An 18,622-nucleotide genomic window follows, 5' to 3' on the forward strand; every position below is an offset into this window, starting at 1 on the left:
TTCGGCTCACCTCTCCGCGGCTGCCATCCCCGCCGCCGCTGCACAACCTCAGGGGGCGCCGAGAGGGGCTCCCCCGGCGTCTCCTTGCTTTCCCCCCGCCCCCTCGAGGCCGGCTTCCCTCGGGCAGCCGAAGCCGGTCGGGAGCGGGGCGCAGGGAGGGCGCCCGAGGCGCGCAGCGAAAGGGGAAAGGCGGAACCCAGCAGAGCCACCTCGCGAGCGCCTCGCCGTTTCCCCCCCCCCTCCCGGCCCCGCCCCCTTGCTGCTCTCGCGAGAGCCGGGGGAGCGCGAGGCTGACGTCACCGCCGCCCGATGCGGGCCATGGGCAAGAAGCACAAGAGGCACAAGGGGGAGAAATACCCGTATGAAGGTACCGGCGCCCGGGGGGGGGAGGGAGGGAGGGAGGGGCGCCTTCCTGGGGGGGGAGGGGAGGGAGGAGCAGGTGCCGCCCGAGAGGCTCGATCTGGCAGCGCGATTCCGCTTCAGCCTTCGGGGGAACCAGGACTCCCGGAATCCCCTGCTGGGAGGGATCTGCAGCTCCCAGAATCCCCTGCCAGAAGAACTGCAGTTCCCAGAACCCCCTGCTGGGGGGGCTGCAGCTCCCAGAATCCCCTGCCAAAAGGAACTGCAGTTCCCAGAATCCTCTGCTAGGGTGACTGCAGCTCCCAGTATCCCGTGTCAGAAGGAACTGCAGCTCCCAGAATCCCCTGCCAGAAGGGACTGCAGTTCCCAGAATCCCCTGCCAGAAGGGACTGCAGCTCCCAGAATCCCCTGCCAGACGGGACTGCAGCTCCCAGAATCCCCTGCCAGAAGGGACTGCAGCTCCCAGAATCCCCTGCCAGAAGGAGCTGCAGCTCCCAAAATCCCCTGCCAGAAGGAACTGCAACTTCCAGTATCCCCTGCTGGGGGGAACTGCAGCTCCTAGTATCCCATATCAGAAGGAACTACAGTTCCCAGAATCCCCAACTGGGGGGGAATCTGCAACTTCCAGAATCCCCTGCTGGGAGGATCTACAGCTCCCAGTATCCCCTGTTAGAAGGAACTGCAGTTCCCACGCACCCAAACACACACACACAAAAACCCCCACACAATTTCATGCCTTTGTCTCTCCATGCATATCTATCCATGTCCTTAACTTAGATCTGTGTCCCATCCGTATTATATACAAACCTGCCCAGCTTTTCTCTTCATTGGCAGGGTTACCTGGAAAACTTCGAAGTGAAATTGAATTTTGGAGCCAATCCCAAACATTTCTAGCCTCTTTATGACAGCAATTTATTTGTGGCTTTGTGTACTGAATTGTTCATTTTTCTCAAGCTATTTTGGAAGAGAGGCACCTAAATATTTGGAGCACACCGCTGAACTCAGGAGGGAATATCACACTAAGCAAATGTGGTTTAGAGCCATGCGAACATTTGCCTCTGTGTGTGTAATGATGATAACTTTGGCTAGTGGTATTGTGAATGGTTAAGCACTGCTGTTTGAGCATTCAGATCATAGAATTAAAATCTGTGTCAAGCTCAGTGAATCAATGTATATTCTGGTATGACTGGCTGAATTACTGCTAATTTCCAGTAGTAATTTGAAACATTGAAAGCAGATCTGAGGTTTGTCTTATGAGGTCTTCATCTGTTAATAGTTCCATCTTTAAGCATCATGACTACAGATAGTCTTTGACTTACAACCACAACTGAGCCCAACATTTCCGTCGTTAAGCAAGACATTTGTTAAGTGTGGTTTGCTGTGTTTTACCACCTTAAGTGACTCCCTGCAGTTGTTAAGTTAGCAACACGGTTCTTAAATGAATCTGGCTTCCCCATTGACTTTGCTTGTACGACGGTCGCAAAAAGGGATCACAGGACCCCAGGAAACTTCACAGCTATGAGCCAATTGCCCAGCATCTGAATTTTGATCAAGTGACTGTGGGATGCTGCAACCGTTGTAAGTATCGGTATAAAAAAGGGTCATAGGTCACTTTTCTCAGTGTCATAACTCCGAACCATCTCTAAATGAATGGGTGTAAGTCGAGAACTACCTGTAATGTTCCTCATTTTTCAATTCACAATTGAATTGGTTAAGTGTTAACGTTGCCAATATTTAGAAAGTTAAAATGGGAGTTCTCCTTTATCTGTTTTCCTCAAGAATATGTGGAGAAACCCTTAAAACTTGTCTTGAAAGTGGGCGGAAACGAAGTCGCAGAACTATCTACTCAGAGTTCAGTGCACGATTCGTCCCTGTATGACGACAAAAGTGAACATGAAAAACACAAAGACAGGAAAAGAAAGAAAAGGAAAAAAATGGAAAAACAAGTCCCCGGGGAGGAAAAGGAAAAAAGAAAGAGAAAAGTAAAGGTAATTATTCGAATGGTTACTTGGTTTATTTTAAGAGCCGTGGTGGCAGCAGTGATCAGAATGCAGTATTGCAGGCTAATTCTGCCCACTGCCAGCCGTTCGATCCTCACCGGCTCAAGATTGACTCAGAATTTCCATCCTTCCAAGGTTGGTAAAATGAGGACCCAGATGGTTGGGGACAATAGTCTGACCGCTTAGAGAGGGCTGTAAAGGACTGTGAAGCAATATATAAATCTAAGTAAGAGGTCTTCAAACTTGGCCCTTTTATGACTTGTGGACTTCAACTCCCAGAATTCCTCAGCCAGGCATGCCTGGCTGAGGAATTCTGGGAGTTGAAATCCACAAGTCATGAAAGGGCCAAGTTTGAAGACCCCTGATCTAAGTGCTATTGCTAAGTGCTATTAAAATGTTTTTTAAAAATGTATATTTATGCCGGATTGTGTTTGAGATTATTAAGTGGGGCATGAAAATAACCAGGAATAAGCTTGAAAAGACCGAAAGTCTCCCTTCCAAATATTGGTTAAATTTAAATTGTGGAAAAAAGATACGGTACTGTGGAAAGTTCTTTTATTTCAGAGAAGACGCTTGTGGAGAATTTGTGACTGCTAGGCTGAAGCCCCCATCAACTCTGGCCTTGTTGCTCTTCTGGTTTGGGATTCAGTATCTGCAAGCTCTCCATTTTCCAGATACCCGCAAACTTTTTATATAGGAAGCAGCCTAAATATCTCTTAGTAAAAATAATTTCCACAAGCAAATTGTCTCTAACCCGATAACGACTCAGCTTCCTGTACTCCTATGAGCAGAGATCCTTTTAATATTAATCAATATCCTAATTAATGCAGCTACGGTGATTGATGTCAAATATTACAGATTAATATTGACTTAAGGCCTTGCATAAAGAAGCTGCAGTTAATATTTTGCAACCGGTTGCCTTGATCTGTCACAAGCATTTTTTGTTTATTTCTTCAGGAAGATAAAAAGAAGCGAGACAGAGACGCTGTTGACAGCGAAGGAGAAAGAGAACTGAAATGCCAGTCTCCTTTAAGATTGGAAGTGCCACTTGTGAAATCGCTAGCAAGCAGTTTAGCAAAGCAGGAAGGTAAAAAAGAATGCTATTTTTCTTTCTAAGCGCTATGCAGTTTTTTCTGTTTTTGCAGTAAAAAAAAAATCCTTAAAAAAATAATAATGCTACTAAGCCATAACTACTTATGCAAAAACTGGTAACAAGATAAATCCTAAATAAGCATTGCACCAACTATATTTTGTTGCTTTCTCCAGGATGTTTCTTTCCGTGTTGTTGTTGTTTTCTGCCTGAAACACATTGGCAAATTCCCCTAAAATTAAGTAAATGTTATTCCCCTGGAGAAAGATCCAGATGAAACTCAGGAGATGGTTACTGATGGGGAAACTTTGTTAAAATAATGAAGGATAAACAGACTTCTTAAATGTATCTCGTTGTCTTTGTGATAGCCCATTGTCACTGTTTAATACTTTGTTTCCATTGAAATACAGAGAGTTCTTTATGTTTTGTTTCCCTTTTTATCCTAGAAGTGGAACAGACACCCCTTCAAGAAGCTTTAAACCAGCTTGTAAGACAACTACAGAGGTGAGTTGTATGAACGCTGTTGCTTATAGGAATTGGTAAAGAGGTTAATGCTTCAGTGATATCAGTGGTCAAAGCTGAACCATAATTGCATAATTGCACATACCACTTATAACACCTGCATTTAATATTTGCTTTCTCTCTTTTTTAAAGAAAAAAGGTTATGGCAGTGTTTGACTGGTAATTGTGCTGCATTTATAAATCGCTTACTTTGAAATAACCCAGCTATTAATAATCTTATTATTATAGACATGTGGCCTTTAGAGTATTTTCCACTTTGCAAAACAGATCACATTTAGAGGAGAGGAAAATACTTTGCAACTATGTAGTGGCTTTGCATCAGAAGCTCTTGATATCAAAATGCATCATTATATTTGAAGGAGAGGCATCAAAATCCTCTATAGTTTAGTTTAGAAATCTCAACCACATTTTAGTCATATAATCTCCGTATAAAAAGTGGGTATAGCGGGGATGGGGACAGAGATATTTCTACCTAAAAAAAACTTTTTTAAAAAAGAAAGAGAAGAAAGAAAGAAAGAAAGAAAGAGAAAGAAAGAAAGAAAGAAAGAAAGAAAGAAAGTTGGCGTAAGGCCAGATCTGCTTCTAGTTTCATCTTAGTTTTTCTACTTTCTTTTAAGCTGGAGTCATGTCTCCTTTTTTAATAGTAACCTCTGTTCTTTGTTATAGAAACGAAACATGAAACGCTATTCTTTTCATTTCTTAACAGAAAGGATCCCAACGCTTTCTTTTCATTTCCTGTGACGGACTTCATCGCTCCTGGTTACTCCATGATCATTAAACGCCCAATGGATTTTAGTACTATGAAAGAGAAGATAAAGAATAACGGCTACCAATCCATTGAAGAGCTAAAGGTGCTTATAATTTATATCCTAGCTGCAGAGAGAGGATTCAGTGTCAACACTTGCCGGCTGTCGCAGTGGTGATGATGGGCAGAGTTTGTCAAAACATGCCTTTCACTCATAAACTTCCATAGTTTATGAGCAAAGAATCGTTTTAAGAATGTTTTTTCCTTTCCTTTGCTTGGCGAAAGGCTTTGTGGATTTCTTCAGTAGCGCTTTTGAAAGAACAATTTGCACGAGGTTAGAACTGGAATGGATGGTTGAAGGAGAAGAAAAATTGAAAAGCCGAAATCTGGTTTTAAGGTAGTCCCCGACTTACAGCAGTTCATTTGGTGACTGTTCAAAGTTACAATGGTACTGACTGTTTTTTTCCACACTTACGACGGCTGCAGCATCCCCATGGTCACGTGATCAAAATTTGTGTGATCCCCTTTTGTGACCGTCAGATAAGCGAAGCCAAATGGGGAAGCCGGAGTCGCTTAACTGCGGTTACTAACTCAACACCTGCAATGATTCACTTAAGAACTGTGACAAGAAAGGTCGTACAATGGGTGAAAACCCACTTAGCAAATGACTCACTTAGCAACAGAAATTTCGGGGTCAGTGGTGATCATAAGCCGAGGACTCCCTGTATTAGAGCTTGGGGTAAAGTAAAACAAGGTGGCTGAGGTTTTATGTAGACTTAAGCAGAACCTTTTTTTGTATGTTTGTCACATTCATAGATCAGTAATAATTACATAATAACTTTAAAAGTTCATTGACTGTCCCCAGTCGCTCTTCTGCAATATGCTAAAGGATTAAGTGGTTGAAATTTCAAACAGAAATTATTCACTCTGAATAATAGGAAGAGAAAAAAATATTTGACTTTTGTCTTTTTCTTAAGAGGAGGAGAAAGATTGGGAAATCTTTGCACATAACGAGCACTAAGTGTCTTATTTTTTCCTTTTGCATTGCCATTATGGCTTTTTTTGAATAAACAATAGCTTTATTGGAACAATGGCAAACGTGTGTGTGTTAAACTTGCCTCTTTCCTCTTTCTGAGCACAGCTGGTTAAAATGCCTGTCTCCGCGCCACCCTTCTATTTGTACACATTAAAGAGAAATGCAAGTCTGTTGTGGTGGTGCATTAATGCATCCAGCCTGACAAAACAACTCTGTGATCTCTGGGGAGAACTGTCTGCGACGAACGCCGCCTTTATCGGCGCATTAATACCAAAGTGTAAAAATCAGAGGTCTGTCACAAGAACTGCTGGCATCACATCGGCTCTGTCATCTCAGAAACTCATCAGCTGTTCACCCAACATTTCGCAAGCGAATGTCGAAAGAGAAAAGTCTTAAATCCCACCCAAAGGTTGGGCCTGTCATTCAAGCTTGAAGGCAATGTGGAGGGAGCAGCTGTACAGCACCCTCTGGATAAATCCTTCCTTTTCACACATTTTCTTGCCTGCCATAAGAAGGAGTTTGAAAATAAAAGGATCGCAAAAGGGGATCACGTGACCCCTGGGGACACTACAAGCGTCATAAATATGAGTCAGTTGCCCGGCATCCAAATTTGGATCACGTGACCCTGGGGATGTTTCAGCAGTCGTAAGTGTGAAAAACAGTCACGCAAAACTTTTTTTTTTTTAGTGCTGTTGTAACTTGGAATGGTTACTAAATAAACGGTCGTAAGATTATCTGTTCTGTCAGGAGATTGACTTTGTTTAATATGTCTAAACAATGCTTTCTTTCTATAAGCTTGACGTGAATTTTCCAGGCAATATTTCCAAAGTTGTGTGCCTCATGTGCCTTGATTTTTCTATTTATACAGGACAATTTCAGGCTGATGTGTACCAATGCTATGGTCTATAATAAGCCGGAGACTATTTATTACAAGGCTGCGAAAAAGCTCCTACATTCCGGAATGAAAATACTCAGTCAGGTAAACCGATGGAGGGAAGAACAAAGTTTGAGAATAATAATGTTTATTGCTATTTGGAGTGCAGATTGTTTATAATGAGAAGTATTCAACTTGCTGGCATGCTATTTGAAATGCTGCCTTGCTCTTGGGCTGCAGCTGATTTCATCTCCCAGAAACATTACAGTCCTAAATATGCTTTCAAAAAGTCAGTCCCGCTGATACAAATAGAATATTTGAGTAAATTCGTTTGAATTGTGTTGCAGTGTTTCTCAGCCATGGGGATTTTAAGATGCATAGACTTCAACATCCAGAATTCCACATGCACACATTTTAAAGTTATCAAAGTTGAGAAACCCTGCTTCACAGCATTTAATTCTTGGGATCATCTGTTTGGAGGAAAGGAAACCATTATGGATTCTTCTAAAACGTCCCTTGTCGAATCATGTCCTTTTTAATCGCTGGAAAATTAGGCACTTAATTCATGAAGTTGCACTCTGCCCAGATTTTTCAGCTGGTAGGAATAAAACGGCAAATTCGCATTGCGTATCTTGTTTTCTTAGGAACGGATTCAGAGTTTGAAACAAAGTATTGACTTCATGGCAGACCTTCAGAAAAGCAGGAAACAGGCAGACAAAACCGGCACGCAATCTGGAGGAGAAGAGGAGGACAGTCTGGGGAAAGATGGAGACTGCACAGACCCAGACCTCAGAGCCTTTAAAAGTCCCAGCAAAGAGTTCAAAAAGTGATTATATTCCTCCAGAAGTTGACTTCTTTTTTCATTTCAGTCGAATCAGGAGCTGGTAACTGCAAGACTAAGGGGCAGCTTAGTGTAGTGGTTAAGGTGCCATGCTAGAAACCGGGAAATCGGGAGTTCTAGTCCTGGTTTTTGGACACAAGCTGAATAACCTTGGCCAGTCAGGTTAGCAAATCCAGAAGTAATGACCAGCTCATGTAATGAAGCCAATTCCCGAAACATGTCTGCCTCACTGACTAAATGTCGGTTTTACTCTTTTGATGAAGAGGATCATTGTGGGTTGTGTGGTTAGGAAATGGGCTTGATAAGCAGCAAGCTCGTGTTTGAGACACGAGTGCTGCCATAGGGTGAGGTGAGCACCTGTCCTTTGCTCCAGCTCCTGTTGGGGATGTGAAAGGAGCCCCTAATTGGGCAAAAGTGATATTACCGACCAATCCTTTCAACCCGGAAGCACCTCGGTGCCTCAGACCTGAGTGCAAAAATAAAAAAATAGTAACTTGACAGTTACTAGTTGCTGTTACCAGTTATTGGCATTTACCATTTCTAATATTCAAAGTCCAAAGGATTCGGCATTTTTCTTATCACACCAATTTTAAAAACTTTACGTACTATAAGGGAACAAAATAATGCATGTTTATGGGTGTTTTAATGCCTTTTTTTCCCCCCCAGAAAAGAAAAAGATCTACTGGAAGAAAAAATCAGGAATAGTAATTTAGAGAAGGAACAAGAACTGATCGAACGTATAATTAAAGATTCAGGGGGAAAGTTGACCAAACGTTCCGCAAACACGCAGGTAAGCAAACAAAAGTTAACTAAGTTTAGAAAAACTTAAGTTTCCAGTATAAGTCTCCGAGACTCAACTTAATGCTTTAAATTCCCCAAATCTCCATTAATTGAAACAGTTAGCAAAGCAGTTATTTAGTTTTTTTTTAATCAGTAAAAAAAAAAAGGCTCCTTCTTGTACTAGCATTTTAATCTCTGTGCAGGTGACCCACTTTAATAGCTTGATCTTTTTTCAGTGTGAGTTTGCGAGAAGAAAACCTAATGGCACAACCACTCTGGGACTTCTTACTCCAGCTGAAAATCTAGCAGGAGGTAATGCTTATTAGAAGGATTTTAATATTTCTTCTTGGGGCTGTTTACAAAGGATGGGATTATTCATTTAAAACTGTTGCTGAGGACTATTCCTACTGGGGTCTTAGAAAGCCCAAGGAACAGACTATCCCATCTTTGATATTAAATATACCTCAATCAGTTTGTCTTTCAAATGAGTAACATTTGATTGGAGAAACAACGAGCTGAGCTGTGGAAGGCGATTTTTTTTTTTTTTTTGCTAAAATGTACATTTGGACGTGCTTCCCATTCCAAAGGCCAACTTTTCAATTTAATGAAATGGGGGAACACTTAACCATTTCTATTACTTCATTTGAATGTGTTATAACACCCTTTTAGCAGGGTTTTTTTCCCCTTAATCTAATACAGATCGTGGAATTTGTTTCTCTCCAGAAAAACAAAACAAAACCTCTTATTATACAAAATTAAACTCCCATTCCTTCGTTCTAAGCTTCATGGTAATTCTGTGCTTATCTCTGTTTTCCTAAATTGACAGTCTTCTTATTGCAACAGGTTTAGAGCTATTTCTATCTTGTATAATCTTTCGTTGCTGTCGGTGTTTTTTCCCCCTCCCACTTCGTGGCTGTCTTCCTCTCTTGAGTCCTTTTTTGTCACAATCACGCTTGATTTTTATTCCATATGAGATCTGAAATTGGGATAAGCTCTGCCATGAAGAAGAGGGAGAGGCTGTTTTAGCCCTCCTTCCCAGGCAGCATCAGAACTCTGAACCCCAAGAAGGCAAAGGAAAGCCTGCTGACTTGTCACCATGAATGCTTTCTTTGACATATACTTATTATAATGTTTAAGTCAGGGACGTAAAAGTAAGGAAGTATTTTTCCATAATTTATTGTCGCAGAAAACATCTAAGACATGCTGCACACAGAGCGTTAGTATGAAGGATTTATTTCTGCTTTGTATATAAATAATTTTAAAATTGCCTCTCGGATCCTTATTCCCCTGTTTTTCTTTTGAATTTTAGAAATGGGTCCCAGCTCTGTGAAACTGGGAGCAGCTGCTGGAAGACTTCAGTCAGGGGTCAATACTTTACAAGGGTTTAAGGAAGACAAAAGGAATAAAGTAACCCCAGGTAACGGCTATCTCTATATTAAAGCAATCCAATTTCCTATAAGAAATGAATCTGAGCAATAACCAGTTCAATAAACTAAGTTCCAGTCCTTTCAGAAAAAAATTAAAAGTATCGCTTTTCCTCACTGGGTTCTTTGTATTTATCAGTGGGATCCTTGCTTCTTTCTCTCTGAGCTTGGTTGTTTTCTGACATAAAAGTCAGAGTGTGCTGCCTCTTTTACACTAAAAGTGCCATCAGGCACTAGTAGAACTGGCATTAGAGCCCCAAACGGTGTCATTTATGGTGGCGAGAATTCAAACAAAATACACCCTCAACATTCCTTCTTTAATTTGCAAGATTGGATTCCCTCTTCCAATGACTAATGGTGCTTTTGAAGAAACATTATATTAATGAAAGCTCTCTAGGTCATTATCACACCCTTGTGTGCAAGATACTTAATTCCTGCTCTCTTCATTTCCCGTTAGTGATGTATTTGAACTACGGGCCTTTTAGCTCGTATGCTCCAGCCTACGACTCCACGTTTGCAAACATCAGCAAGGATGATTCAGATTTAATCTACTCTACTTATGGAGAAGATTCTAATCCAGGAATTTTCAAGTGAGTCTTCCAGCAAGCGAGATTTCCCTTTGATCTTAGACTTTGTATGCTAGAATGAAAGCTTATTTTTTTTTGAGACACTTTCCCATCAAATGCTCTCGTTTTCCCTTTTTCTAAGAAAAGAAGAGTTACTGGACACTTGACACCAAGAATGAGAGCATCTCACTCCCTCACTTGTTTTCTAGCAAAAGCAAACCTTTGTTGTTTATTTGTTTTTCTGAAATGCTATATAGTGCCACAAGAAAACCTTTAAAACAACCCAGCTGGTTGTTACAGTACAAAATATAAAAGCAAAACTGTGAAGGAGGGAAAATATTTAGGTTTTTGTTGTTTCAATTTAATTGGTGAAAGGGGAAAACATAATTATTGTGGCTGTAGAAAAGTCTTTGCTAGTTGTTTGTGATTCTAGTCCCTGTGGGTGAAATATAGCTATAGCACTTAGACTTAGAAACCGCTTCACGGTGCTTTACAGCCCTCTCTAAGCGGTTTGCAGAGTCAGCATATTGCCCTCAACAATCTGGGTCCTCATTTTACAGACCTCAGAAGGATGGAGGGCTGAGTCAGGATCGAACTCCTGGCAGTGAGCAATGAGGTAGCCTGCAGTATTACATTGTAACCACTGCACCACCGTGGTTCTTATATACCAGGAATTACGGTAGTCTGAACAGGAATATGAATATAAGACTTCGTACCAGTTGTACATATTTTTCTGCCCATCGTGTTAATTTGTGCTCAGATTTACTAGGCCAAAATGCATGAATTAATTTCTGCAAGCATCACGAAAATGCCTTTTAATGTACCATTTAACTATAAAGTTACTTCGTTCTGATGCTTCATAAGCATTTTCTTTGAAGGTCAAAGTTGCTTCATGTAACTCACCTATAGGTTTCTTGTTATTTAATAGCAATAGCACTTAGACTTATATACCGCTTCACGGTGCTTTACAGCCTTCTCTAAGCAGTTTTCAGAGCATATTTGCCCCCAACAATATGGGTCCTCATTTTACCAACCTCGGAAGGATAGAAGACTGAGTCAACCTTGAGCCAGTCACAATCAAACTCCTGGCAGTGGACAGTGAATTAGTGTGCAATACTGTATTCCAAGCACTGCGCCACCTCGGCGCATGATTTAATATCAGCATAAGGACAAATAATGAACGTCCTCTGGGCGCTCAAATCTGAGTTTTTAATCTTCCTTGATTTATGTTTTTGTTTAGCATTAACAGGATACACTGATAAGATCTCTGCTAAATAAAGCTGGTTATTTTTATCACCAAAACAATGACCTGGTACTTGGTTCAGTGAAAAGAGAGATATCCAAGTGTAGGGTTTTGTAAGCTGAAAGTTAATTTAACTAGGTGATGTGAAATGGCAAGTCTGCGGTAAACCATTGTTTGTTGTAAAATAATTGCGTTCCTTGCTTTTAGCATCAGCGAGTTTTTGGCAAAGTCCCACGATTACCCTGGTCTCATGGCTGACAGCTTGCTGGATGTCTTGACGCAAGGCGAGCATTCCCGCACTCTTAAAGAACTCGAGACGGTGAGAACATTCACATGTTAATGCATATAAACCGGCAGCTTAAACGTTGCAGCGTTAAGGAGATCAGTGCCCAGCGGGAAAATGAAACCTTTCCTTGCTTATCATTTCTCAGTTAACCAACTTAGAACTAGCCTATTAATATTTAACTAAATGATGGGGAGAAGTACTCAGTCTCCTCTCCATGTGGGAGAAATCAAGGTGACTCTTCTTTGCTCTTGCACGGAGGGAGGGTTGCTACTGTGGCAGCAGGAAAAATCTGGGTACCCAGGCAGTCCTCGACTTACGAAGACAATTGAGCCCAGAATTTAGGTGGCTAAGTGAGAAATTTGCTAAATGAGTTTTGCCCCATTTTACGACCTTTCTCACCATGGTTTTGGGAAGTGAATCACTGCAGGTGTCAAGTTAGTAAGCCCGGTGTTTAAGGGAGGCTGGCTTCCCTATTGATTTTGTTTGTCAGAAGGTCACAGAAAGGGACCCCGGGACAACGCGACCGTCATAAATAGGAGTCAGTTGCCAAGCATCTGAATTTTGATCACGTGACCATCGGGATGCTGCAAAGATTGAAACTGTGAAAAACGGTCCTAAGTCACATTTTTGAGTGCCGTCGTAACTTTGAACGGTCTCTAAATGAACTGTTGTAAGTCGAGAACTACTGGTATACAGGAAGAAAGTTCCTGCTTGAGAATAAAGTAAGACCCATATCAAAATTTTAGAATTATGTTTGGCAACATAATTCTAAAAAACAATAAGACTGAAAGCAAGATGTAATTGGTCAAAAACACATTTTACCTTTATTTTAAAATACTATTTGCTTTGATACACCTTCACTATTAGCTGTAAGGGATATGTAGTCTGTATTTAATACCTATTGATATTTTAGATTTATCACCTGGGCAAATAACTGTATTAATATAGTAAGAGGAGTGGATGTTATATTCTGGGTTTTTTTTATTGCATTTATTTGCTTCACTGTTTTTGTTTTGTCTCTTTTTAAAACGTTGCTGGTTATTGACCGAATAAGTATTACTGATGACCAAGTATTTATTGGGTTGCACCCAAAGTATAATTTTTATTTTGCTCTCTCATTACTTTCTCTGGTTCTTTTCTAATTGCAGAGCACAGAGGAAACAGAATGCGTAATACAGGAAAAGACAGATACAACGAAAGACATAGAGGTGACATGGTTATAAATTTGGACATTCTAGAACTGGTGGGGTTTTTAATCAGAGGGTTTCTTCACCTGCCCACACAGAGGGCTCCGCTTCTGCTCTTTAGCTAGCTCAATGTCTCTGGAGATTCTCCATCACCCAGGTCATGGTTGTCCCAAAGATGCTTTTCCAAAAGGCAACTGGACTTCCTTAGTGTTTTTTGTTCCCTTTGAAAGTGTTTCACTTCTCATGCAAGAAGCTTCTTCAGAACTGAAATCCAGTTGCCTTTTTGTTGTTGTTGTTAATTGCGAAGTCGTGTCCGATCCATCGCGACCCCATTGACAACGTTCCTCCAGGTAGTTACCTTTTGGAAAAAGCATTTTTGGGACTTCAGCTGACTCATATATACAATGGCTCATAAATACAATGACCTCACAGCGCTTAATTATAAAGGACAGTCTTTTATTTTAGAAATCTCCTTTAGATTTATTTATTTTTCAAAAACTTATTCTGGTCCTTTATTTTGATCATTTAACTTAACATTAACTTAACACTTAATTTAATATACCAATGGTCACTTAACTCAACATTACCAATGTTGCCGCTTTATCCCCGGTCTATCACATTCATGTTGAAAATAGGGGTTGTCTTTTTCAAATAAATTGACATACACTTTAAATTTAGATACTTTTATTAGTTTGTGCATTTTTGTAAAGTTCTCTTGGGCTTGATCTTGAATTTTACTCTGTAAAGCACAGTTGTAAACATAAACAGGTTTTTTGTTTTTTTTTTAAATACCCTTATGATCCTCTTTCATATTCACTGTAGACTTATAATGCATGATGATAGGCCTGCTCTGGAGAGGACTGGTATCTTATCCTGATGCGCTGGTATCTTATCCTGATGCGCTGGGCCGGCCATGTTGTAAGGATGCCAGATCATTGCATCCTTAAACAGCTCTTCTATGGTGAGCTGTCTCAAGCAAAGCGATCGCACGGGGGACAAAAGAAGTGATACAAAGACACGTTGAAAGCCTCTCTTAAGTCCCTGGATATTAACACCATCTCTTGGGAACTTCTGGCGCATGAGCGACCGACATGGTGCACCTTGGTGTACCAGGGTTGCCAGACATATGAACACAGAAGGACAATCTTGGCACAAGAGAAGCGAGCACTCCGCAAAGCCAGAGCTGTAAATGCTGAAATAACAGTGTCTATATTTCTTTGTTCAGTATGTGGCAGAACATTTCGTGCTAACATCGGTCTTATTAGCCACCTACGGACACATCGTTGATGGCCCATAATCCACAAGATGTCAAGGTCGTCATCGAAATCGATGGACGAACAACAAAATCAGGCATGATAATGGGCGAAGCATGATGTATTTCCTGGATTTTAAGACCATATCTTTGTTTGCATTTCTAGATAATAGAAAAAGATCCAGCCAAGGTTGATTCTGGACTTAGTAAAGAAAGGCTTACGGCACTGAAAGCGGTAACCAATTTTGGGGTGCCCACTGAGGAATTTGATTCTGAAGGTGAGTTAACATGACTTTGCAAGGTTTTGTGGCAAAATCTAACTCAATTTATGGTGCGCCTCACAGCTTCGTCTTTGATTTCCCAGAAGCTGAAATATTTCAGAGAAAGCTTGATGAAACCACAAAATTAATTTGCGACCTTCAGGATGCCCAAAATGAACGGCTGAGTACAAAACCACCGCCTAATATGATTTGTCTCTTGGGCCCATCTTACAAGGAAATGCATTTGGGTAAGAATAAGAATGCTTATTTATTTATGTCTTGCTTTTGTTATTTTTACAAATAAATCAAGGCGGCGAACATATTCAATACACCTTCCTCCAACCCTGTGAAGTGGATTGGGCTGAGAGAGAAGGACTGGCCCAAAATCTCCCAGCTGGCTTTCACAGCTAGGATGGGACTAGAACTCACCATCTCCTAGTGATTGGCCCAAAGTCACCTAGCTGGCTTTCATGGCTAAGGCAGGACTTGAACTCACAGCCTCGCAGTTTCTAGCCTGGCACCTTGACCACAGACCAAATTGGCTCTCTTCTGCTCTTAGCATACATTATAAACTTCAAAACGCTGCTTGTCGTTAATGCCACTCACATGTCGGGCGACTCTGAAAATTGTCTTCTAGTTTTTTGTGAATGTTGAGTTCCACAACAAGAACACCCCTCTATGTTGCATCACTTAAATCATCAGACCACAATTTGGAGCTATTTGCTTACCAGTGAAATGCCGTTTTACAGGATGGTTTTCCATTGGGAAACCATTATGGGAGAAACAGACAGGTATAACAATAACAGGGACAAAAATGGATAAAAGTTAAGTCTTCTGTCGAGCAACTGGAAACAAAAGAGAATAGCTTGGATTTGTTCCCATTCAGACTTTAAGGAATCGCCAATCTTTGAACATGTTTCAAGGAGGAAAGCACATTTTGCCTTCACTTTTATTGTTAAATTATTTAACGAGCCGTGGTGGCGCAGTGGTTAGAATGCAGTATTGCAGGCTAATTCTGCTGACGGCTGACAGCAATTCGGCAGTTCGATGCTGACCGGCTCAGGGTTGACTTGGCCTTCCATCCTTCCGGGGTGGGTAAAAAGAGGACTCAAGATTATTGGGGTCCTCAACATGCTGACTCTGTAAACCGCTTAGAGAAGGCTGTAAAGCCCTGGGAAGCGGTATATAAGTCTTAAGTACTAGTGCTACTGCCCTATAACATTACTACCCTATACATTCTGAATGTGAAGGCCACTTGGTTGAAATAATTATTTTGTTGTTGGAGATAAAGTTTTATGTAGCCTTGTAAAACGTTACATCCGTTTATTTCTCTGCTTTTTCAGCGGAAAAGGTGACCAATAATCTGAAAGAGCTGGCACAGCAGGTAGCTCCAGGTGACATTGTCAGCACCTATGGAATCCGTAAAGCAATGGGGATTTCGCTCCCAGCTTCAGAAAAAGCGGGCAGCTTTGTGGATTTCACAGAGGGTGAGTATAACCATGGCATCAGCAGCCACTGGCTGTTATGAACAGCTTTGCTGTGGGAACCAAATCTTGTAAAGTAGCACATGGAGTTTAGGGGCCCATCACAAGATTCGCTGATGATTCACACCTGACCCATCACAAGACCCTGACACATCCACACCTGAAGCCCTTATAAACAGAAGAACGTCGACATCCCCTAAATTCCGCTGAAGATATTATCTAGCCCAGTGGTTCTCCACCTGTGGGTCGGGACCCCATTTGGGGTCGAACGACCATTTCACGGGGGTCGCCAAACAACGCAGTCCGCCATTTTTTCCCCCTTTTCCTTAGCTGTGCTACTCCCTTTTATTCTATTGGCTTTTGAAAGCCAATAGAATAGACTCTCTTGAATAGAGTCTAATTCTATTGGCTTTCAAAAGCCAATAGGAATTGTCCAGGCTGTCTCTGCCCTGCTGAGCCCGCCAAAAGTCCCATTCTGCAAACGGTGCTGCACCAGTTGAGTAGTCCTCGACTTACGACCGGTTGAGTAGTCCTTGACTTACGACCGGTTGGGGGTCGCGGCATTAAAAAGGTTGAGAACCACTGATCTAGCCCGATAATGAAATGTTCGAAACCAACCCACAAACTCGGAAATTAAATCCTACAACTGAGCTACAGATATTCACCACTATTGCAAACATAGAGTTGACTTGAGAATCCATCCTAGAACATATGTCTTTATTTCAATGGGGGTCGGACTAGAATGAAATTCTGAAACCTCAGTCTGGTGGCTTGGCTTTTCTTAGCAATCCTGAAAGAAATGCATCCTAAAGATACGGAGCCTGAAACCCTTTGCCCATTTGCTGCAAATCTAATTGAACTCAGGACTTTCTTTTAAATAGAAAGTTAGACGTATGTAGAAGTATCCATCAAGAGAGTTAAGACTCCTGGGGATTCTGTGCACGTAGCTGAGCAATTTTAGCCACGGTGCAGAAATGGTTCTTCACCACTGTACTTCTTTTGGGATGTCTAGAAACCCAGTCTAGTCTGTCCAAATTAAGCATTAACCCTGCCCAATCTTGCTTCGTTTCTGAATGCAGGCAAGGTTACGAACTAAGCAGGGTTGAGCTGCCCATACTTCGGATGGGCTAGCAATAAGTTGACCAGCTTCGCAAACCAAGCTAGTCATATCACCAGTGGCTTTTTGGATTTTTTTTCCCCCCCCAGGTATACAAGACTCTCCCAAGGCTGTCATTCTCATTGAAAATGAATGTGAACCAGTTGCTGTGTGAAGCATCCTTATTAAACATTCCCTCTTCGGTGGCAGAGAGGTAAAACTTGCCCCATTGCATGCACAAGCTGTTTGTATACTTTTATCTGTTACATATTTGAATTCCTAATAAAACTATTAAAACCAAGCTGGTCCTATTCTAATTGCTGGTCTAAAAGATATGCTTTAAATAAAATAGAGGCATTGGATCATGGTTTGTGGGAGCCAAGAAGGTGATAGTGTTTCGAAAGGTTTCTGAATATGGTCCATGGTGCTTTTGTATGGGTTTGGATAAGGACACCCACAGTTAAAGATTATTTTCACATAAATCTTGTTAGGTTATCCAAACCTTGCCAGGCTATGTAAGGCTAAAAAAGGAGCTGGGAAGAATATATGCATGTCATCAGAGGCCAGGATTTCACATCCCTTTACATAGAATGCCTTGGCAATATGTGACAAATATATCCAACACACCTTCCTTCTCCAATTTGCCCCACAACAACAATCTGGAGAGGTGAATTAGGCTCAGAATGACTGGCCCAAAGTCACTCAGCTGGCTTCCATGGCTAAGGCGGGACTAGAACTCACTGTCTCCTGGTGATTGGCCCAAAGTCACTCAGCCAGCTTCCATGGCTAAGGCGGGACTAAAACTCACTGTCACCTGGTGATTGGCCCAAAGTCACTCAGCCGGCTTCCATGGCTAAGGCGGGATTTGAACTCATGGTCTCCTGCTTTCTAGCCTTTAACCACTAGACCAAACTGGCTTTGTCAGCATATGCAGCAAAAGCGCTACATGGGCTTAGCAAAGCTTCTGCCCTTCCAATCATTCTGTGAAGGTTGAAGCATCTAGAAGTCCTTCAAGACTGCACCATTAATAACCCAACCATCATGAGTAGCTCAGCGGAAGGCCCCGCCTGTTGCAACAGCAGCTTTGAAAAGTTTCATTTGTGATAGCAAAGTGGCCCCTCTGTCCTTGAATTCTTAATCCCACGCTGAGATAGGCAGCAAATAAATTTAACAAATAAATAAATCCCGTCCCTCTCCTCAGAACAGATAGTTCTCGACGTAACACCACAACTGAGCCCAAATTTTCTGTTGCTAAGTGAGGTTGGCCCCATTTTGTGACCTTTTTCCCCCACAACTGTTAAGCAAATCCCTGCAGCTGTTAAGATAGGAACCCAGTTGTTAAGTGAATTTGGCTTCCCCATTGACTTTGCTTGCCAGAAGGTCACAAAAGGAGATCACGTGACCCCCCCCGGGACACTGCAACCGTCATAAACGTGAGTCAGTTGCCAGGTGTCTGAATTTTGATCATGGGAACGCTGCAATGGTTGTAAAGTGTGAAAAATGGTCATAAGTCACTTTTTTCAGTTCCGTTGTAACTTTGAACTGCTGTATGTCGAGGACTAAGTGTACTGCAGAG

At 41.7% G+C, this 18,622-nt stretch overlaps 1 protein-coding gene across 1 annotated transcript; it reads left to right on the forward strand.

Moving 5' to 3' along the window:
- Positions 1-236: 236 nt before the first annotated feature.
- BRD7 (bromodomain containing 7) lies at positions 237-17,347 on the forward strand. The gene is made up of 17 exons (XM_039352422.1): positions 237-367; positions 2,140-2,348; positions 3,318-3,447; positions 3,897-3,954; positions 4,679-4,823; positions 6,622-6,732; positions 7,272-7,453; positions 8,135-8,258; positions 8,485-8,560; positions 9,558-9,665; positions 10,130-10,262; positions 11,689-11,800; positions 12,916-12,975; positions 14,373-14,484; positions 14,571-14,714; positions 15,810-15,953; positions 17,157-17,347. Exons 1-17 carry the CDS (start codon positions 310-312, stop codon positions 17,219-17,221), a joined length of 1,971 nt encoding a protein of 656 aa, XP_039208356.1. The 5' UTR covers positions 237-309; the 3' UTR covers positions 17,222-17,347.
- Positions 17,348-18,622: the final 1,275 nt, after the last annotated feature.

Source organism: Crotalus tigris, unplaced genomic scaffold (assembly GCF_016545835.1).
Source record: "Crotalus tigris isolate CLP2741 ecotype Arizona unplaced genomic scaffold, ASM1654583v1 scf7180000018432.44079421565:4894166, whole genome shotgun sequence".
NCBI lineage: Eukaryota > Metazoa > Chordata > Lepidosauria > Squamata > Viperidae > Crotalus > Crotalus tigris.